The sequence below is a fragment of the Cervus elaphus genome, chromosome 7 (assembly GCF_910594005.1).
Source record: "Cervus elaphus chromosome 7, mCerEla1.1, whole genome shotgun sequence".
Lineage (NCBI taxonomy): Eukaryota > Metazoa > Chordata > Mammalia > Artiodactyla > Cervidae > Cervus > Cervus elaphus.
Window position 1 is genome coordinate 20,594,359 of NC_057821.1, and position 24,367 is coordinate 20,618,725.

General features: G+C 40.7%; 1 protein-coding gene across 1 annotated transcript in view; it reads right to left on the reverse strand.

Annotated features, from left to right (window-relative positions):
* Positions 1–24,367, reverse strand: part of RCAN2 (regulator of calcineurin 2) — a 267,201-nt gene that overhangs the window by 201,373 nt on the left and 41,461 nt on the right. Inside the window, exon 2 of the mRNA XM_043907651.1 lies at positions 20,010–20,236. Within this exon, the coding sequence (XP_043763586.1) occupies positions 20,010–20,234 (225 nt within the window). The 5' untranslated portion in view covers positions 20,235–20,236. The remainder of the gene's footprint in view (positions 1–20,009; positions 20,237–24,367) is intronic.

Sequence of the window (24,367 nt, forward strand, 5' to 3'; positions counted from 1 at the left end):
TCCACTATCTCCGGGAGTTTGCTCAAACTCACATCCATCAAGTCAGTGATGCTATCTAACCATCTCATCCTCTGTGGCCCCCCTTCTTTTGCCTTCAGTCTTTCCATCAATGAGCTTCAGTCTTCAGCATCAGTGAGTATTGATGAGTTGGCTGGTGCCATCAGGTGACCAAAGTATTGGAGCTTCAGCATCAGCCCTTCCAATGAATATTCAGTACTTCCAATGAATATTCAATGAATATGCAGTCCAAGGGACTCTCCAGAGTCTTCTCCAACACCACAGTTCAAAACCATCAATTCTTCAGTGCTCAGCCTTCTTTATGGTCCAACTTTCACATCCACACGTGACTACTGGAAAAACCATAGCTGTGACTATATAGACCTTGGTCGGCAGAGTGATATCTCTGCTTTTTAATATGTTGTCCAGGTTTGTCACAGCTTTACTTCCAAGGAGCAAGCATCTTTTAATTTCAAGCCTGCAGTCACTGTCTGTAGTGTTTTTGGAGCCCAAGAAAACAAAGTTTCTTACTGTTTCCAGTTTTCCCCATCTACTGGCCATGAAGTGATGGGACTGTATGCCATGATCTTCGTTTTTTGAATGTTGAGTTTTAAGCCAGCTTTTTCACTCTCCTCTTTCACTTTCATCAAGAAGCTCTTTAGTTCCTTCTTTGCTTTCTGCTGCTAGGGTGGTATCATCTGCATATCTGAGGTTGTTGATATTTCTCCCAGCAATCTTGATTCCAGTTTGCAATTCATCCAGTCTGGCATTTCACATGAAGTACTCTGAATATAAGTTAAGTAAGCAGGGTGACAATATACAGCCTTGATGTACTCCTTTCCCAATTTTGAAACTGGCCGTTGTTCCATGTCCAGTTCTAACTACTGCTTGCTAACCTGCACACAGGTTTTTCAGGAGGCAGCTAAGGTGGTCTGGTACCCTCACCTCTTTAAGAATTTTCCACAATTTTTTGTGATCCACACAGTCAAAGTCTTTAGCATAGTCACTGAAGCAGAAGTAGATTGTATTCTGAAATAATTAGAGATCTAAAGTCTTTCCCAGTCTATTGTTTCCCTCTATTTTTCTGCATTGTTCACTTAAGAAGGCCTCCTATCTCTCCCTGCTCTTCTCTGGAATCTGCACTCAGTTGGGTGTATCTTTCCCTTGCTCCTTTTCCTTTTGCTCCTCTTCTTTCCTCAGCTGTTTGTAAAGCCTCCTCAGACAGCCACCTTACCTTCTTGCATTTCTTTTTTCAGGGAACAGTTTTTGGTCACTGCCTCCTGTACAATGTTACAGGCACTCTGTCTACTAGACCTAACCCCCTGAATCTATTCATCACCTCCACTGTATAATCATAAGGGATTTGATTTAGGTCATACCGGAATGGCCTACTGATTTCCCTACTTTCTTCAGGTTCCTAGAGATGATCAAAGTGACTTGGGTGACATTATTAAAACTATTCTCTAAATCCACAAGAAGTACAAATACTGAAGTCCTCCTGTAAATAAAAACAACAAACCACTTATTAACTGGTCCTTTTATTTTCACCCAATATTTATTCAAAAGCTTGAGCTAGAAAGGAAAAAAGCCCACACTCCAGAGTTTCCATTGGTTTCCCCCAGCCCACAATGAAAGGCCTAGGTAGTATTAGAAGGAACTTCTACTTTTAGGGTACCTGAAAATTTTTGTCATTTCCAATTAAAACAGAAGAGGAAACTCTGATATTTATTAACTGTTATAAATTATAAGCTACCTCTGTACATTTATAGATCAGGATTATGGCAATTTTGTTCAAAAATTAGATATATAGAAGATCAAACAGAAACAAAGGTGTGACAGACAGAAGGTTTACAGTAAAAATTCTCAGTTACCCTGATACCCTACTTTTCAACTAGTGAATTACTAACTGTTCTTCAAGACAGTTTAGGAACTATACTTACAAGCTTTAACTAGACTGCTTTTTTCCTTTAACTTAAAATTTTTTTTTTGTATTGGGGTATAGCCAATTAACAACGCTGCAATAGAGGACAGCAAAGGGGCTCAGTACTACATATACATGTATCCATTCTCCCCAAACCCCACCTCCCATCCAGAATGGCACATAACATTGAGCAGAGTTCCATGTGCTATACAATAGGTCTTTGTTGGCTATCCATTTTAAATATAGCAGTGTGTACATGACCTTCCCAAAGTCCCTAACTATCCCTTGGCCCTGGCAACCATAAGTAAGTCTGTGAATCTCTTTCTATTTTGTAAGCAAGATCATGTATCATTTCTTTTTAGATTCCACATATAAAGGATGTCATATGATATTTCTCCTTCTCTCTCTGGCTTACTTCACTCAATATGACACTCTCTAGGTCCGTCCATTAGCCAGACTTTGTATCAGCTTATGAATGCTAATTCACCATAACTAAGTTGTGTCTTAACTGTATCACCTGATACTACTTATTTTGTGTGCTTCCTCAAAAGCTATGAATTTCTTTATAACCAGAATCTGTTGCTCCTAGGAACCCATACAAAAGATTCTTATCCAATAAGATGAGATCCTAGAATGGGTATTGAGAAATTCCTATGCAGCTAGTCTGTGGTTAGGAACAACCAACCAGGGTGACGCTGTCCCCAAGGGGACATTTGGCAATGTCTGAGGACACTTCTGGTTGTCACAGCCAGCAGGGATGTACTGGCATCTAGCGAGTAGAGTCCAAGGATGGGACTCAACATCCTAGAATGCACAGGGAAGCCCCTGCAACAAAGAATGACCAGTCCAAAATATCAATAGTGCCGAAGTGGAGAAACCTTCAACTACATCAGGCCACAAGAGGCTCTAGGCCTCCCATATTAATCCTATTCCTGGCAATGAAACCTCTGACAAGTATGCTGTTGGAATGTATTATTTATTAATGATGACATTTCTGTACAGATCAGAATACAAATCCTCACACTTTGTTTGTGCCAACCAATAATTAGTATTACATGAATGATAACTTGTGTTAAAACTTGTGTTAAAGGAAATTTTAAAAGGTTACCATCAATGGCATTAACTATCCTTCTCTCTACACCCATTAGAGAGGATTTTCCAAAGAAGTATTTTTTCTTCAAATCAGTTTCTTAAGTATAATAAAGTCATTCATACTAATTCAAATCCTTTTAGCAATGATGTTTCTTTTCCAAAGAAACAACAATTTTCATTCATCTACTTTGTTATGATGTTTCCTGTACTATTTTCTTTAGAAAAATATGCTTGGATTAAGTGAAGAGTCTTCTAAGCAAAACTCTTAATGTACTTAATGACCATGAAAAAAAACACCATATTCAGCCTTTAAAAGGCTCTGTTCTCATTTACCTTCTCTTTCTAATGTAAATGTTAATCCTTTCTAAAGTAATTGGACCCAACTGCAATGAACACATACTCAAAATTGGCACCAAGCAGGGATAAAACACCAGCAAGAGAAAAAATATCTTGTATTCAATATACTTTAGTTTCTTGAAATTAAAATTTGAAATGACTGTAATTGCTCACCAACTACTTGACCAATCCAGTTTTCTCTGGAAACTGATGAAAAGATAGACCAAATGGAAGAGAAAATCATGAGACAAAACTGACTTGTTTTTTCAGAAAACCTCTAAGGATGTTACTTAAACTGTAACATCAAGCCCAATACATACCACATTTCTCACTGCCATATATAAATGCAAATTCCAGATGACTACATCTAATCTTTTTAACTTTACATTCAACAGTAAAGAAAATGAAGCTTTCTAGTGAGCCTTGGGGGATGAGGACATAAGAATGGCAATTAATTGGTGCAGGATAGAAATGTATGCCTGTTGAAGACATTGTATACAGAGGAGACAGTACATGGGCTTTCCTCCAGGCTGGTTCCTATGAATGAACTATTTGTTCAGATTTCAAAAGGTGGTCATCTGGTCTCCCCATTACCATCTTGATTTAGAAGTTCTCCTGAGGGTAACAAGAACAGACAACAAGGCTGACCAGTACACTTCTCTTTGATGAGTTAGGCAACAACCACAGGCAAGGAAATCTAAAGAGTGCTATGAGTTGTAAATGATGCACAGTGCAGAAGATTGGACCAATGAGCAGAAATTGTTACTAGCGAGCATTTGCAATTCAAAGCATCCTGGATTATACCACTTACATTCTGACAGCAACCTATGAGATAAATACTATGACTTGATATTGTTTTGTTGGTGAAGATACTGCTGTTTGGAAAGATGAAATAAATTGCCACAGGCACACAGCAATCAGAAGTGGATCTGGGTTTGGGATCTGGACTGATAGATGCCAGAGGCTGCTCTCTTAGTCACAATGATGCTATACAGCATTTCCCCAGTTAGAGAGATGGGATGAACTGATTCAATGGACATGAGTCTGAGCAAACTTCAGGAGATAATGAAGGACAGGGAAGCCTGGCTGCAGTCCCTGGGGTCATAAAGAAAAGGACGTGACTTAGCGACTGAACAACAAAAACTACCGGGAGGGGAAGAGGTTTGAGCTCTGAAACAATAAAAGCAGATCCAACTTTGTTCAAGCACCTATAGCTCAAAACGCAGGCCGGTCTTCCCAGCTTGCACTCGCCAGAGAGCCCGTATCATGCACTGGTCCTTTCAGTCACACTTCGACCCAGGTCATGAGATGACCCTCCCACACCCTCCAGAGCAAAAGATACACTATAATGCAATATCAAACAACTGCCTCACTTTATTCCAAGCAGCTGCTTCCCTTGATGCTACAGTTAGAACAGCATTTGGCTTGGCTCATGAGCTGTTAGTGCTCTTATGGGCTTCGAAATGCCACATAAAATAAATTGATCATATCTGGGCATATGCTCTGCAATAAGCAATGAGAAAACCAGCCTCTATATTGACCCACAAAATTCCATTTCTGGGCTGGCTCAGTCCATTTTATTGCCCTGTCATCAAGTTGCAATATGTTTGACAATTTATATGCTTATTTAGTTTAACAACCTAGCATAACATTTACTTTGGCCTCCTTCAGTTGATCCCACAGAGATGCCAAAAGTAGCAGTCCCCCGCCTGTGAGGGGTCTCAAGTCACTTAATCCATAAAACAGAAGGCAAGTAAAGGTCTTGAAAAACTGAGTGACGTCACTGATGAAGGTCTTCACAAACCAAATGGACACTGAGTTGGAGACGAGAAGGAGCATTTGAGGAGCAAATGCTTTTTACTCTGTTGTTCATGCTGCTGTTTTACAATAAATATGTTTGACACAAGTGTGACCAAATGCAAGTCATAGCATCCGACAAAAGTTATCACGTTGACTACAGAACACCTAAAAGGGCAGAATGTTTGGGAGGCAAAATTCTAAAATGTGTGCCCTGGATCTGGAAATCCAGAAAGCATTCCATTGCCACTGTGGAGCGGTGACAGGATTGGTATTGAGGTGACTTTCTGTAGAGTCCAGACACAGGGGCTATTCTTAGAACAACCAAAAAAAGCATGGAGCTGCCTAAAAATAATGATGACTCAACACCTAGAGGCTTCAATGATGTAATGCTGTCAGAGAACACCCTCTCTCCTCGCAGGTTGCAGTTTTTAAAATAAGTAAGCTCACAGTTCCTCTTAGGAGGAAGGAAAATATTTTGCACACTGGAGGAGAAAACGGGGACAGGTGGGTCACAGAATGTTCCATCCGTGCGGCCATCCAGCCATGCCTGTCTCCAGGGCTGGATGAACTTGGAGAAGAGGAAGCTCCTGCCAAAGTCAAAGTCAGTTCTTCCCCTCTGCCACCCTCACTCATCAGCTGTTGTTGTTAAGTCACTAAGTCGTGTCCGACTCTTTTGCGACCCCGTGGATTGCAGCCCACCAGGCTCCTCTATCCATGGGATTTCCCAGGCAAGAACACTGGAGTGGGTTGTCATTTCTTTCTCCAGGTCAATTATCAATGGTCCTGTCCAAACAGGCCCTGTGGGACAGGACAACAATGCTGATGACTCAAGAGGCGGGTCCCAAGGACACTGTCCTCAAGTCACTGCGGCCAGCACGCTCCATGGCAGAGGGTGGGTCCATTTGGAGATGCTGGGCAAGGCAGAGCTCAAAACAAGATATAGAAACATACCCCAGAAGTTCCAGAGCCTTCTCTTCCCTCTGAGGTGGCCTATTCCGGGGCTCCTATAACATCCTGCTTCCACCTCAACCTCTTACTCCAGACAACCCGTCCTCTAATTACCAGACCCCAGTCAACAGCAGGTGACGTGAGGCTTGCGTCTCACCCAGTCTTTGTTCTCCCAAGACTATGAGCAATACTGGGGACACAGTAGGTCTTCAATGATTGTTAAATAATCAGTGGATGGATGGAGTGGATTGCTTAAGGCAGTACTTGCTAGCATACTCATGGGTCACTGGCCTGCCCTGGGTTTGAAGATTAGGTAACATAGGATATTGTAGGGTATATCTTAAGGATATCTTGAAAGTGAAAAGTGAAAGTTGCTCAGTCGTGTCTGACTCTTTGCAACCCCATGGACTAGAGAGTCCATGGAATTTCTTCAGGCCAGAATACTGGAGTGGGCAGCCTTTCCCTTCTCCAGGGGATCTTCCCGACTCTGGAATCGAACTGGGGTCTCCTGCATTTTCAGGCAGATTTTTTTACCAACTGAGCCACAGGGAAACCCAAGAATACTAGAGCAGGCAGCCTTTCCCTTCTCCAGCAGATGTTCCCAACCCAGGAATCCAACCGGGGTCTCCTGCATTGCAGGCAGATTCTTTACCAACTGAGCTATGAGGGAAGCCCTAAGGATATCTTGGAATTTAGTATCTCCTGAGGGTATGTTCATTAAAAAGGGAGCTCTTTTCGGGCTGCTCCGGGTCTTCACTGCCGTGTGGGCTTTCTCTGGTTGCGGTGAGTGGGGGATACTCTCTGGTTGTGGTGCGCAGGCTTCTCACTGTGGTGCCTTCTCTGGTTACAGAGCACAGACTCTAGAGCATGGCCCAGTGGTGGTGGAGTATGGGCTTAGTTGCCCCATGGCATGTGTGATCTTTCCAGACCAGGGATTGAACCCACATCCTCTGTATTGTCAGGCAGATTCTTAACCACTGGAACACCAAGGAAGTTCCTAAAAGGGAATTCTTGATCAGAAAATAGCCTTCACATTCCAAAAGACTCCAGGCCACTGCAGGAGATACTTGCAGATAAAACGGTCCTTACACCACTGAGCCAATCTCTCTTTGTGATGCTTGCTCTGTTCCACAAATCGAGAGACAGGGGTTTGACAGTCAGGGCCAGGGGTGTTATAAACAGGCATAAGGAAACAACTCTGCATCTTATTCAATACACTAGGTTTTACCTGTGCAGCTGTTTCCTTTTCTTTTAAGATTAATAATATACTTTAACTGAATATACCCAAAATACCATCATTCTAACATATAATCAATATAAAAGTTACCAAAGATATACTTTACGTTCCTTTCTCATGCGGCCTTCAAAATCAAGAATGTTTCTTTTTCAAAAAGGGGACCTTGCTGCAGCCATGCCTTTGTTATGCGTTTCTGAAATTCCCAAGAGTCCCAAGCTCCAGAAGAGAGTCATTCCTATGAGTCTGTAGCTATTCCTCATTCTGGTGCTTTGTACATGTTTTTAAATAAAAATGTTTTCACTCGAGTGGGTTACCCACCGGAATCACTCACTGTACACAGCTCTGAGGGACTTGTTTCCACAACCTCAAATCCACCCTAACTACAAAGGCTTTGCACTACTCAAAACACTGCAGAGAATGTACTATCGGTGATGCCAAAAATGGAGCCCTTTGAAAGGGACCCTACTTGCTCAGACATGTGAACTGAGAGACGCCTGTCAGCCCCAGGGGCTGTCGACAGACAGCAGGGCAGAGGCCGGCTGGGGAAACCCAGTGGAGAGCCCCTTTCTCCTCTTTTTCCTAAACCACCATGGCCCTGTCATGCTGAGTGAAGTGAGTTAGACTCAGAGGGAGACATGCTGGATGCCATCCCTTACACGTGGAATCCAGAAAGAAATGACACAGATGAACTTATTTATGAATGCAAAGCAGAAACAGCCTTACAGGCTTAAGAGAACGAACTTATGGTTGCCTGGAGGAAGAATGGGGAGAAGAGATAGTCAGGGAGTTTGGGATCAACATGTACACTCTGCTGTATTTAAAATGGATAACCAGCAAGGTCCTACTGTATAGACAGGGAACTCTGCTCAATGTTCCGTGGTAGCCTGGATGAGAGGGGAGTTTGGGGGAGAATGGATACGTGTATATGTATATGTACACACATGTATGTGTATATGTGCATGTACATGTGTGTACACGCATGTATGTGTACATGTGTATGTACATGCACGTGTGTGTGCGCACATGTACGTGTATATGTATATGTATGAGTCACTGTGCTGTATGCCTGAAACTATCACAACATTGCTAATCAGCTGGCTATAACTCAATACAAAATGAAAAGCAAAAAAAAAATTGTTTTAAATATATATGCAAAAAAAAAAATAAATCACCATGGCCACACCCGCCCATGTGTACAGTGAGACCATCTGCAGGAAAAAAAACGTAATGAAAGCGAGTTATCAGTGCCAAATTTCTGACCCTGAGACTCTCCTTTCTCTGAAATTTTCAAAAGAGGCTATTTGAAGAGCTAAGCTCCTTCCTCTTCTATACTCCTTGCAACGCCTTGCACTTCACTGACACAGTGATTCATTGTAAGTGGACTTCTGTTCCAAGTTTTGCAACAGGAGAGAACACAATACTGAGGAGGAAAATGGTCTATTTGAAGGAAAGAAGAAAAATCTCCAGCCTGGAAACTGAAGCAACTTCCTGTGAAATAGTTTGGCTCTAGGACTTTAGGATTCAAAAGCAGACTAGTATAGGACAAACTTAAATACATATATCCGCCAATGGCTTATACGTGTTCATTTTCCCACAGATTAACAGTAGCATAACAATTAGCTTTAAGAGTCAAACTTAAAAAAGTTATGTGATCAGGTGGTTTTCTAAAAACACACAGGTCCATGTGCTGTGGAAGATGCTGCTGTTAATTGTGACGGCTAAGTCTCATTTCTCCCTTGAAGATGTTTAAAAACTGTTCTTCCAAACAATGTGAGTTACAGCAAAAAAATGTGCACGTGTGTGTGTTATTCTAAAAATACATAACCCACTCATTTAGGTGGCTTTTTTCTTCAGTTCATGGTGGAATTTCAAGTATCTGCAAAATAAACCTTAGTGATTCCCAACCAGCCTCCTTTACATGTTGAAAGATGATTGTTTCATAAGACATACGAATGTAAAATATGAATAAAATTTGATTAGAAGTCAGAAAAATGCTTTACATTACACATACAAACAGGTTAATACAAGAGAAAAATATTATCAAGACCAGTAAGAAAAAATAGAGTGGCTATGCCTGAGTAATAATTTTTATTTTGAGCTCCTTGGGAAGACTTATGTAACTTACATAAATTAAGATTTATATAAGTTACATAAAAGTAAGTATTATATAAATTACATAATTCTCCTAATGAGAAAAATATTAGTTCCTCAGAGTCAACAGAGTTTTCTTGGCACTGTATTCTAAATGAAACGTACAAAAAAATAAATAAAATAAATGAAACGTGCCACCTGAATCTTATATGGGTAACAGTGAATCACATGTGTCCTACAAAAAATGCAAAAACAGCTTTCTTGTGGCAAAAATTGAGATTAATTTTCTCGACATCGAAGTCTATGATACAAAACAAAACATCATTAGGACTCTACAAAGAGCTGGGTAAATGAAACCTTTCTTTCATCTAGGTTTACATGTTTTTAGAAAAGCGCTTCCTTCCTGGAAGCAGAGATAGTCCCAGGTTTACCTGGGTGGGGAAGAAGAGACCAATGTTTACCAAAAAGATCTAGTCTAGAGCCACCTCCTCAAGCCACGTCACCTTGTTTAATCACATAACAAACCAAGAATGAAGGTACAGTGAACCCATCTCATCAAAGAGGGAACTGAGACTCAAAGAAGCTAAACTGAGCAAGATCACATAAGTAGGATGCAGATGAGGCAGGATTTGGACTCCAGTGCGTCTGAACCCAATCCCCCTCTCACTGGCCCTCCCGCCTCCCTGTCAGGGCCTGTGTTAGGTCCAGAGCTGGACAGCGTAGGATGCAGCTGGCTCTGCTGTCCTCAAGATACTTAGAATCAGACTTCCCTGGTGGCCCAGGGGTTAAGAATCTGCCTGCCAATGCAGAAGACATGGGTTCAATCCCTGGTCCGGGAAGATTCCACAAGCCGTGGGGCAACTAAGCCCCAGTGAGCCACAACTACCGAGTCCACACACCGCAGCTACCAACGCACACGTGCCTTGGAGCCTGTGCTCTGCAACAAGAGAAGCCATCACAATGAGAAGCCTGCAGACTGCAACTAGAAAACAGCCCCACAGCTAGAGAGAGCGGCAACAGAGGCCCAGCACAGCTAAAACAAGTTTTGCTTAATTTTTTAAAAAATAAAAAAAAGACAACAATCATCTAGTTGGATTAGACAATCCGTAACAAGGATTGTATACTATCCTCGTACTCTATGCATTATACTCTATGCATTAATAATAATGCGTACTCTATGCATTAATAATAAACTAATAATAAACTAAACAGCTTGGAGCTCATAATAGCTACAAACCTGGTGGGAAACTGTAGATTTTGAACAATGTATAAGATATGATAGTTCAACACATTTGATGAAAAATCTTAAGTATGTCAGGTATCACTTCAATGGGTCTCCCCTTCAAATCACTGATAGAGATGCTGGGTTTTATGTTTAAAATGATGGTTATGCTGTAAAATACAACATTCCCAGTAAAATACAACATTATTGAAATATTACTAGAAATTGATCAAATTTAAAAAAAAACACAAGCTACACATTATGATTCTATATATTCTATATAAAGGAGTATGATTGAGCAAATAATAATGAAAATACATGTGTAAGTAGCACCCTAACAACCCCCAGTCTCATAGAGAAAGTATCACGTGAACTGATATCCATCACACTGATCTCATCCATTGAGCTTAAATGTCAGGCCTGCTGTGAAGGATACCTTAGCAGAGTTATAAAGTTCATGTCCAAACTCTGTGACTTCCTCTGGTTATCTCTAAGTTGGCTGAGAATTTCATGACCACCAAGCTGGAACCAGAGTCAAAAAGTCAAGAAAGGCCAGGTGAAACCCAGGCCAACTTTTGCTGGTGAGTACAAGGAAAAATAATTATAAATAAATCTCATTGTTCCCCCTCCCTTCCCTGGCCTCTGTCTCCAAAACCACCTCTTAAAAAAGGAATGTTCTGAGGCAAAAGAATGCAATTGTTACCCTTGAATTTGTAGATGCTTTTTGTTTTTGAGTTTTGGGCAGTGTGGCATGCAGGATCTTAGCTTCCCAGCCAGGGAAGGAACCCTCGCCCCCTGCAGTGGAAGCACAGATTCTTAACCACTGGACTGCCAGGGAAACCCCTATAATTCCTCTTAAACTGTAAATAATTGACGATGATCTTATTAGACTGGGACCACTGTGATGAGGGCTTCCCAGGTGGCGCTGGTGGTAAAGAACCCACCTGCCAATGCAGGAGACATAAGAGACATGGGTTCAGTCTCTGGGTCGGGAAGATCCCCTGGAGGAGGGCATGGCAACCCACTCCAGTATTCTTGCCTGGAGAATCCCATGGACAGAGAAGCCTGGCGGGCTACAGTCCACGGGGTTGCCAAGAGATACAACTGAAGCAACTTGGGACGCACACACCGCTGTGATGGGAGACCTGTTTGTGCATTTCTCAAGGGCTTCGGGTCCAGGAAGACAGCGGAGGAGGATGGAATCCAGCCTGCCCACCACCTGCCTAGCCACCCACAGCTGCTCAGGTCTTTTTCGACCCCATCAACAGAGCATTTTCACAAATTTGCCTGCCTGGCCACAGGCCGTGTACCCTGAGATGGCGTTTGCCCATCGAACAAGTCACAGAGTCACTGAACAGGCTATCAGTAGCTCTGATGAAAGCCATGTGCACTGGGTTCCAAGTACCTTCTTTTTTCCAAAAGGGGGAGAAAGTGCCAAGTCCCTGTCTAATAGGATCCCAGTCTCATCAGAACATGGCAGCCGTTTTTCCCCGGGTGGCATCAGGAATACACACTCACCCCGCTTGGTACAGAAACCAAATACTCTCAACTCTCTGCATCGGGCCTAATTCTTCCCACTGCCTCAATTATTTCCAGGCTGTTAAGTGGGGCATTTCGAGTGGCTTGTCAGGCGCCTGAGTCCCAGGGGGGTCACTCAGTGCTGTGGGAAAGCAAGCCACTAAATATGCCTCTGGAATATTTTAGTCACTTCAAGAAAGGTTACGGTTCCAGGGAGTGTCCTGCAACAGCTTTCAAATCTGGCCCATGCTGGGCTCTCATCTGGCAGGTGTCCCCAAGTGATTAGCGGTGACTAATTATGGTTCCCAGTCCTCCTCCAGGGAAAAAACAGAAGTAATGTATTGAGTACAATGATAGGCACTGCCTTTTTACAATTTAAACATTCTTGAAAACAACAAACAAATCTGTCAACATCACCAAGGCTGACACAAGAGAAATGGTGAGACTCCAAAATATTCCTTGAATATCTGGTATTTAATATAACAGTTTTTACTTTAATATTTAAAATTAATGCTCGGTTATCCCTTCCCCACCCTTAGGTCACAACAGTTTACTTAATTTCTTTCAAGCTATATTCAGCAACACAAACTACAGTAAATTATTATCCAATTGTTCATCCTTTGCTACATATCCTTAGCATGAGCATTTTTTTTTTTCAATCAGCTTTAAAGGATCCCTGTAACAAGTTTCCCAAGGTCTTCTAAAGAACTGGATTTCTTCTTTCCTTGCTGCCTTTTCTCTTTTCTTATTTCTCCCTTTTCTTTTCTAGGAGTCATTATGGAAATAAACGTGTTTAAGATTTTTTTACGCTCTTGGCTTACTAAACAGGTCATGCTGCATGCATGCTAAGACATTTCAAGTTGTGTCCAACTCTTTGCGACCTATGGACTGGAGCCTGCCAGGCTCCTCTGTCCATGGGATTCTCCAGGCAATACTGGAGAATTCTCCAAGAAGCCCTACTCTGGGGGATCTTCCCTACTCAGGGATCAAACTCACGTCTCCTGTGTCTCCTGCATTGGCAGGTGAGTTCTTTACCGCTAGTGCCACCTGGGAAGCCCACTAAATAGGTCAGTTGCTTCTAAAAACTTAAAATACCATGTAGATACAAACTGACAAAACAGGTTTATTCATATGTGTCATATCTTAACTATAAGAGTGATGTGGACTCAATGTACTGACATTTAATTTGCATCTTGCTATGAAATCACTTGAGATCTCTTTGTCTTACATGTTTTGACTTGAATGTTGTGCTATGAATGGCCAACTTTATTTCTATAACTGATGTTTCCCAATGTATGGTGGATAATGAACTAGACTTAAACATTCAGAGGTCTCACTCAACTCTTTTCTGTTTCTCTAATTAATGAGCCAATCCTGGCTAATTTGTACCTTCATTTAGTCACCACTGAAGTGGAGATCCAACTCATTACTGACTGAGCACCTATGATACCTGAGATCCAGCAAGGTGATGGAAATACAACGAGGAAAAATATAAATTTTGACTGCCTTCTAGAACTTCAAAGTATAGAGAGGAAAAATCCAAATGAAGAGAAGCAAAATATGTGGGAGCAGCATAAATATTTTACAACAGAAGCTCCTCTGAGTTAAGAAAACCATGAGCGTGGAACAATGTCTATCTCCCTGATGGACCAGGAATCTTTTGTCTCGACCGAGAACAGATCATGAGTCAGGGACCAGGTAAAAGGATGAGGACAGGATGAGTAGTGACCACAGGTCAAAGTCAGAGCTTTCAACTGAAGACATTCAAAGAAGGAGATTCAGAGACTGTCAGAGTTTGACTCAGTAAGGTCACCCATGCAGCATCCATGCCAGGGTTGTCATGGAAATTAAAGGGCTTAATGTCTAAAAAACACTCTGAAGAGTATCCAGCACCTTGCTCCAAGCTGTGTAAGGTTTGCTGCTGCCATTACTATTATCATTATTACTATTATTAAACTAAACAAGGGCTTCCCAGGCAGCGCTTATGGTAACCTGCCTGCCAATGCAGGAGACATAAGAGACATCGGTTCAATCTCTGGGTGGGGAAGATCCCCTGAAGGAAGACATGGTAACCCATTCCAGTATTCTTGCCTGGAGAACCCAATGGACAGAGGAGTCTGGTGGGCTATAGTCCATAAGGTCACAAAGAGTCAGATACGACTGAAGCGACTTAGCACACATGCACGCAAACTGAATGAGCCCACTCTGTCTTCAGTATGCCCTTTATCTCTAATCAACACAAGCATCTCATTATGGGAAAAAAATATTTAATTGCCCTTGTTTATGACATTCCAGATTCCAGTGATACATTCATTCTTCTTGGTGAACATGGGCTGTGGGTGCATTTTTATATAGTTTACAGGTCCACAACTCACTCTCTGAAATTCTTAGGACCTGCTATGTTTGGAATTCAGAATTAAGGAATTTAGAACACAGTGTGGCATGCATGCCTCACATTATGTAATGATCCATCAAGTCTGGGGCAGTCCCTGTTGGTTAAAGACAGGAATATTTTTGCAATGAGATGGATGAATATTCACACTAGAAGAAGCTTCTCATCAATCCTGGTTAGATTCTGAATGATTTAGGTCAAGTGAGGTTTTGTCTTAAAATGGATTATGAAGTCTCAATTTCCAGAGCTTTTCAAATTTGGGTATAGCAGATAAAGAGATCGTGGGCCTGCAGCTGTAAAGTACAATGGGAACATATACATCCCCTTACAGACTAAAAGCAAATCCTATGTGGGGAATCAAATAAAAATTGCAAGTCAACAAATTCACCTTCCAAAATCCTCGAGGGTGACCTCATAACGCTGCCAGTGTTGACTAGGTCACTGTGTCCTCAGTTGAGCTCTAGAAGGAGCTGGTGTATTCTATTAGTGGTGATGTTGAATGAAAGATATGTATCTTTGAACCTAGAATCACTCCAGCCACCCCCAAGGCACTGAGATGCTCCATTTATGAGAAGCAAGAAGCCTAAGAGCCATAGCACCAGGCCTCTGATCTTATGCCTTTTCTGGTAGGATATCATCTTTAAGTGGTTGGCAGAAATGCCCGTTTATTTAAAAAGCAAAACAAAACATAACAAAAACAACAAGAAAATCCTGTGTGCGTGTGCACGCATGCGTATATAGGGCAGTGAGTACAGTTGAAAATACGTATTAAATGCTCTTTTGATTTTAGCATCACTAGATTTATTATGTTTGTTTTCTTATTTGTTTTCTTCGGCAGACTTGAAGTTCAATGAGTCTGTGTTGTCTTGTGCACCACTGCATCCCCAAAGCCAAGCATCGTACCTGTTTTCAATAAATATTTGTGTATGAAGAGGCAGTCACATAACGTTTAACAGCACAGACTCTGTAGGTTTGAATTCTTGCTCTGCCACTCCAGCTGTGAAATTGTGGACAAGCTCTCTGTGCTTCGGGGCCCTCATCTGAAAAATGGGGATCATCATATACACAGTATCAACCTAGCTGGACTCAGTGATAGTCTAACAACAAAGCCCCAAACCTCAGTGGCTTCAAGCAACAAAGGTTTTTCCTGTTGACGTTGTCCCTCTGCATGTCTACCACAGGTCACCCAGGACCCCGCTCTGGGTCATCCTTGTCCTCGGTCCACAAGCCAGGCTGCCTGACGAGGCTCACCGGGCACAGTGCCAATCACCAGAGTGGAGTGAAAAGAAGAGTCTTCCAACCCCGGTAATTAAAGGTCTCATGCGGAAGTGGCACAGACCAGTTCTGCTTAACACGGGGTACAACTAGCCAGAGTGGTACAGGGAACACAACCCCACCATGCGCCCAGGAGGCAGAAAGGCAGAAAGACACCACCCTCCTAGGGTTGTCATGGCGATTAACAGGCTTAACACCTGGAAAGCCGGGGCTCAGAAGAGTACCAAGCCCCTTGCTACATGCTATGTTAGGTTTTCTATTGCTACTATTATTATTGTTACTCTTGTTTCTATTGCTATTATTTCTATTATTATTGTTACTGTTGTTTCTATTGCTACTATTATTAAAATGAATTCAAAATTTTTGGAGGCCAATAACAACTCACCTCTCAGGTTTCTCCTTAATAAACTGAATCTGGCTAAGAATTTTATGATGGTTAGCGCACTGTTGCAATGAGTGCCAACGTCCCATGGAGCAGAGCCTTATCTATCTTGAGCGCAGACGCAGAGCAGCCCGCAGGGTGCCCCTCCAGCCTCCTCTGTCTGGTGCAGCCCAGTTGGATCCAGAAAGGCAAGCCAGGGGAAAATGCCAAAGGTGAACGACTCCTGATAACTTTTAGGTATTGCCTGCTGTGACGATCCCAGTTCTAAATGTGTTTGATACAAAAATATTTATGCTGCAAGCTGTAGCATGCAAACAGCAATCTGCATTTATTGGTTTCAGATGCCAATTTCCTCCAGCTCTGGTTCTCCTTTGTGTTATATAAACAAATCCCAACCATCTGGACCACAACGAACCACACTGAAGTATGCGCTCGCTTCTCGCAGAAGCAGCAAATCAAAATACAATCTCACAGAATTCTGCCTAACAGAAAATTGGAGTCAACATCATGGCCTCATGAAGCTGTTTGAAAAGAAAAATGTTCTGTAGATGTCAGAACTTAGAATTTAAATCGGTTGGCAGAAATGAGCATATCATAATATGTATCACGCTGATAAGCAGAAACAAACATAACCAGAAGATCATCTCCTATGGTGTTACTTATATTAAGAGCGGGCCAAGTCAGTAGTTTCTAAACTATCTCAAAAAGGAAAAAGGCTTAGGAAAAGTGTCTCTGACAAATGGGAAAATAGAGATTACTGCCAAGACTTAATCATAATAGAAAGCAAGAGCCTTAATTCCCACCAAGCTAAGGAAATTAAAATGTATGCTTTATAATAATCACAGCAAACAAGCTAAACTTGTTAAAACAAGCTAAACTTGTTTTCTTGATATGAACCAAGAAACAATGAATCAAAAGTAGATATGCTGGGACTTCCCTGGTGGTCCAGTGGTTAAGATTTCACCTTTCAATGCAGAGGATGTAAGTTTGATCCCTGGTCGGGGAGCTAAGACCCCACATGCCTCATGGCCAGAAACCAAAACATAAAACATAAGTAATATTGTAGCAAATTTAATAAAGACTTCTAAAAAATGGTCCACATTTAAAAAAAAAAAATCCTTTTAAAAAAGTAGGCTTACCAAGAATAAAGAACTTCACCGAAACAACTTAACACCTACCCACTTGGATCTCTGAGATGAAAACCGAGCATCATTTCTGATGTCTTATCTCTCTGATGACTGCAGGCTCCTGAAGGCATTTTCCCAAAGCCAAATAATTTAGATAATCCCCATGGCTAGCCTTACCCACAGGCAGATACAAGTGCTAGAAAGCTTTCTTGACTGTTTTTCCTCTACCTAAAATTATCTCCACCAACAGTACCCCCAATGTCCACCCTTTGGAAAAGACTACCATCATTAGAATTCCTGGCTCAGATTCATGAACTTTAAACACGGTGGGAAGGATATTCTGAGAGAATGACGTACAGGACAAGTGAGTTTTGTTAAGACAGTGGGTGAAAAAGCGGAGGTAAAGAGAAGAACAGAAAAGTCTAGAATGAGAAGGAAAACATGTGGCAGTAAAATTGGGAGGCATGAGGCTCCTCAAATATTTTATTTTCCATTTATTAATAGAGTTGCAGTGATCATGCCTCTATTATCCATTTATTTGGTATCTGATTATCTTGCTTTGTCACCCCAAACTCTGATCATATAATTAAACAAAAACTGAATCTGGATCAGATTATTTGACGTCCCAGAGACTCTTCATGAATAGGGGCTATAAAAATTGCAGCAAAGTGGAAGACTTCTGTCTCATTTAGTAAGTTTAATTAAGTAGATATTGGCCAATTAGAAAATTTGCCTCCTTAGCTATAAAAATGTGAGCTACATCATTTGAAACTTATTCCATGGAATTATATCATATTGATTTCACCTCAATATTTTAGCAAGGTCATTTTAAAGCCCAATCCTATTTGTTAAACTGTGGTGTACCAACTTCATATAAAAATTAAATGAGAATATTTAGTAATCCATTATTCAATCACAGATCAGAATATCAAAATAGATGTGGGCAGATTCCCATGAACTCTCCCCAAGCCTCCATCTTTCTATGTAACCAATTCTGGTTCGGCTGATCAGCCATTCTTGAGCCTTTGAATGAGATTGGCTCTTTCCTAAATCTTTTTTGTTTCAACCAATCAAGAAATGTTTTATCAGGAAAGAGTCAAAACCCTCATTAAACCTCTAAGGAAAATCCTTATGATTGTTGATACTTAAATAGATGATGGAACAAGAAAATACAGAACTTTGTTTCATAGTTAATGTCAGGTAGATTTCAGGGAGTGATGACCTGCTCTGAATAAACTATGATCTGTGTTATAACCTGGTTATAAGTCAAGAGCAAAATTTGTAGTTTCTTTCAAAGAAGATATATGCCATTTTCTTGCTTCAAATAGTCTGGTGATTATAGCTCTGGATATTCTAATCACATATAATTCCCTGGACTTCAGGCTGTTTTTAGCTCATCATTTCAACTGCTCAACTATAAAATAATATCATTATAAAACTATCTTTATATGGCTTGAAATAATTCTTAATTCTCTGAGCTATCAGGATTGCTTACAAAACCAATAAAATCCAGAACAAAAACTTCCAGTAACTGTGTTCAGGCAACAGAGATTGGACTTCAGCAGTTGGCAAAAACAGCTCAAGTTTATGAAACAGCAATCATAAATCCTACCCTTAATCTAACACAGAATCATACTTTAATTCAGAAAAAAAGACCCTTTCCTCCCCCCAAAATATTGGCCATGATTTACAACATAGCCTAAAAGTACATATTTACAACTAGAATTCCACATTCACAAGATAAGTTTTGATCCATTCAGACTCTTAAAAGGTCAGAGAAAACCGAAGTGAACTTTACAAAGACTTCTGAAAGGAATATTTATCCTGACTCCCAAGAATACCTCCACTGAATCAAATTTGCTCTTAAAACAGAAGCTGCATTTTCTAAAAAATGCCTGTTCATAGACAACCTCATTCCCTAATTATTTCAAATCAAAGGGTTATGCATTTTCAAGCAAATTCTTACAACACACCCAAAACAATTCTACCTACTGAATCAAATTTGCTCTTAAAACAGAAGCTGCATTTTCTAAAAAAATGCCTGTTCATAGACAACCTCATTCCCTAATTATTTCAAATCAAAGGGTTATGCATTTTCAAGCAAATTCTTACAACACACCCAAAACAATTCTACCTACTGTGGTATCAGCAAAGTAAGACTCAGATGGTCAACCAATTTCCCTTTCTAATAAATGCTGCAAGACTTGGGGCCCAATTTAAGAAGCCAATCTAAGAAGCCATCAAACTGCAGGAAGAGTAGGGGTGAAAGAGGGCTTGGCTTCAGGGAAAGGCAAATTAAGCCTGGGGCTGAATAATATGGGAAACTAAAACTTTTTTTTTTTTTTAACATCTGCTTCCTAAACCAAGGGTGTATCTCCTGCAAACACTATTTCTAAAATCTTTTTTTTTTTTTTTTTTTGCTGTTGGACAGACCTCTGAGTTGCAGACAATGAGATATGATTCAATGGAATCTCTCATAGAGTCTTGTCATGTGTACCTTCAACATCAACTGATAATAGAACAGGCTTTTCTGCTCTTGCTATGCATGCCAAGAGGCACACCAAGTAAGCATTTTCAAAAACTTCCAAACCTCAACCACAAGGGAGCAACAGGAGTACTGAGGTACTGATGCTGCATTTCCTTCGATTTCAGGAGCAGAAGGTCTTCTTACCTTGCTCTCTTCCCCTTCAAACACCGACTGGTGGACGTTACACGCAAAGAGTGAGTTGGGGAGGTCGGTGAAGTCCGTGATGGCTTGAAAGGCCTCCTCCGTGAAACTCTGAGTCACGGCCCAGTCTCTGTCTATGCAGCAGAGCAAGAAGAGTCCTCCATCTTCCGGGATGTGGCCCTGCTGCCCCAGGCTCCTCATCCCAATGAAGTAAGAATCTCCCCTCATTCCTGAGGATACAGAGATGGGTGTGAGTTAGAATAGGATTTGATCCCTTATAGCTGGAGTGTCTGGGGCAGGGCAGAGTATGATTAGGAGAAGAGGCTGGGGCTCTTCATATTTTCCCCTTGATCTCTAAGTTACAACTTCCCAGACAAATTTGTTTCTGGGCAAGAATCCAGTCCCTGCTATGGGAAAAAGCCCCACTTGAGCAGGATTGGAATTTGAGGCTAGAGATACTAGCCCAGATGTCCAGTGTTTACTGGACTGGAGACCTAGGAAAACTACCTAGGTTCCCTGAGCCTTGCTTCCTTAGGAGAATCAAATGGACTCAAAATAAAAATGCAAATCACAAAGTGCTTTGATAAGTTACATGATGAATACAATACCACAACCATAACTACTAATGCTTATCAATACAATACCACAACCATAACTACTAATGCTTATCATTTCTTGAATTCCAGGAATTATTCTAAATGATTTCCATGCCTTAACTGACCTACTGACTCTCCACCACAGTCTGTGAGGTTGGTAGCCATATAGCCCCATTTTACAGAGTGGAAAACTGAGGAACATTTAAGTAACTTTGACAGGGTCCATGAGAAAATGGCATGACCAGGCTTCAAATTCAGGGAGTTTGGCACACTAGAATTCACTCTCCAATACCGCAGAAATGAAGCAGATCAAAATTAGTACAAGTCTACATTTAAGGAAGTACAATCTATTTCATGACCACCTGAATCCTAATCAGGATAACTCTAATGGTTAACCATTTTTTCACAACGAGGATACACACACACACACACACACACACACACACGCACACACACACACACACACGCACTCACAGATACCCTCTTCTGCCTAGGATAATTACATTAAGACATTTGTGAACACCAGATCTTAAAAAATCAGTCCTGGGCTTCCCTGGAGGTCCAGTGGTTGAGAATCCACCGGCCAACGCAGGGGACTTGGGTTTGATCTCTGGTCCAGGAAGATTCCACATGCCGAGGGGCAACTAAACCCACTCGCTGTAACTGCTGAGCCCATGCACGCCGGCGCCCGAGCTCCGCAACCAGAGAAGCCACCACAATGAGACGGCAGGCCCTGCTCACCACAACTAAGAAAGCCCTAGCGCAGCAACGAAGACCCAGTAAAGCTAAAGTAAAATAAACACACAAATTAAAAAAAAAAATCAGTACGATCCTAACTGATCCATGGTATACAGGTTGTTCTCCCTCAGCATCCCAAATACGAAGCTTTCCAGTTTTAATCTCACCTATCTGTGCTCCATCCTCATTCTATTATCTCAGCACCCCTTACACTCAAAATTTTACCCAACTGCAGCCAGTTGGGAGAGTTTTCCCAATTTTTGATCCATAATCCAATAGATTTTATCAGCCTTCCTGCATACTTCAATGACAGTTATCTACATTTTTATTTTGGATCTATTTTCATGCCTGTCATCATATTCTGTTCAAACATCACTAATTAAAGGTGAAATAACTTGCCCATGGGTACCCAGGTATGACTTCCTGGCAGTTACGATGTGGCTGCAGGATCAGCCTCCATTTTCCCCAGTCCCAGCAGTGCAGAACCTCAGGGTGAAATACAGGAAGGCAGTACTGCAAAATGTCACTCCATCCTCACCCAGTTTAGTTAAGACACAAATTCTAGATCCCCAGACAATATGGGTTTCTATATCTCATGGCACAGTGGTAAAGAATCTGCCCACCAGTGCAGGAGACTTGGGTTCAATCCCTGAGTTGGGAAGATCCCCTGGAGGAGGAAATAGCAACTCACTTCAGTATTCTTGGCCTGGAAAATTCAATGGACAGGGGAGCCTGGTGGGCTACAGCCCATGGGATCGCAGAGTCAGACATAACTGAACACGCACTTATATCTTTCTTGAACTCTGTAGTATTGTGAGGAGGTTGTTTTTTGTTTTCATTTTTCCTAGGAAAAAAGTCCAAATGGCAACCCAGTGCTTGATGGCAATATAAAAGATGCATTACAGATAAAATCTTAGAGTTGGTTAGGAACAGGAGCCAAAAATTAAAGAATTTGAAATAATAATTCAAAAATCAGATCACTACAATTGTGGAAAATAAAACAGTCATTCTGTATAAAACATAATAGAACTATTCCTGTATTCTAAATTTATCAAAACCCCAATTAATGCAACATTTTCTGTATTTAAATCAATCAAATACTTATTTTCAATAAAAATATGATACATGATTTAAGCTTTTATTTCATAATGAATCCAAAATACATGAATATTTGTAATTAGAAGAAAAAATCAACAAAATACTTTAAAGTGTTTATTTCCCTTCATATTCATTTATACTGTTGCTTCAGATATTTTCTGAATATCTGTAATATATTACAGTGTAATATGCATATTAACTTTCATTTATTATTAGAGTACTAATAAGACTGAGCAACTGAACAACACAATTATTTTAACAGTAAAAATAATTACTAAGAACATTCAGACAGTTTTACAGGTTACCCTTGAACAAGGGGGGGGTGGGGGGGCACCAACCAACCACACAGTAGAAAATTCAAGTGTAACTTTACAGTCAGTTCTCCTTGTACAGAATTTCACATCTGTAGATTCAACCAACCCCAGATCCTATAGTACATATTTAGTGAAAAAAAATAAGTGGACAGATAAGTGGACCTGTACAGTTCCAACCCGTGTTGTTCAAAGGTCCGCTGTATTCACATCAATGGATCAAAAGAAAATCTTCTGATAATAAAGTTATAATCATCCAGTATCATGAAATATAGATATTGTCAATCCTGATCTAATTTTTTAGTCTGTCCTTCTTAGTTAACATTTTTTAAACTAATCTCAACGGATCCCATAATGTTCTCAAAAGAGTCTGAGAATGTTTCAATTATTTTTTTTTCAAAGAAAATTAAAATCCACTGCTGAACAAATTAATTAAATAGACCAAATATTAAGCCTCACTCAGGACTCATTTTAATCTACTCAAATAGCCTTAACTTCTGTTCTAAGCTGTAACAATACGATTACCTTCATGAGACTTTATTTTAAGCTCATTACTTTCAGTAAAGATTTAAAAGGTGAATGCATTTTTGGCAAACAACCTATCCTACTTACAAGGGGAAATATTTTTAAAGTCAGAGCTCTGAACAAAGAAACTCTGGTTTCTCTTTCCAGTTCCATTACCTACTCACCTTATAATTTGGAGAAGTCAACTAATCATTCTATGACTCCATTTATACTTATAAAACAGGAACAAAAACCTCTCTCTGCCTTCCTCAGCCAAGTAGGAAGAGGCTGAGGAATGAAATAGGAGTGAACACAAGTGATCAAGTCATTATTTAAGTCACTCATAAAAGGATATGTATAATACTAGGAAATACTATAAAAGCACATTATTGTGATCACTGCAAAGGAAAACTATTATGCTTTGGTATTGCTACTAACCTTTAGCAAACTCACATAAACAGAAAGAAACAGGGATGCTGGTAATTAAAAAGAACTCCAGCCACAATTGCCTACACAGCTTAAGAAGATTTACTTACATTGTCATTATTTCTAATCTGAGATTGGTCATCCAAAAGAGAACAGCTGCTTTCAGCTCAAATGGCATCTCTTCCGAGAGGGCTCCCTGACCTCCCCCAGCACCCGTGAATTTAGCATCCTTCCTCTGCAGGCCCTAAGTACCAGTGTAGCCCTCTCACGGCTCATTCTACACTGTGATTACTGTCTCTCCAACCAGGCTGGTATTTCTTGAGAGCAGAGACTGAACAGCCTTCACCCAAGATACCTTCAGGCTGGTTCATCTAGAAAGCCCTCAAATAATGTTTGACTGAATTAATGAATTATGGGAAAAGGACTCGCTGTCAGGAGATAACAGATCAGCAAATACATTACAATGACCAACTTAAAATATATACACTGGGTGGGATGGGGTGGAGTATACTTAATAGGTATACTTATGGATGACTCATTATTTTGTACAGCAGAAACCAACATAACATCATTAAGCAACTGTTCTCTAATTAAAATTTTAAAAAATATACACACAAACACATATATACTAATAATTCATTATTCATTTCAAATGTATAAACTACTAATAAAGATTAACCCACTCATT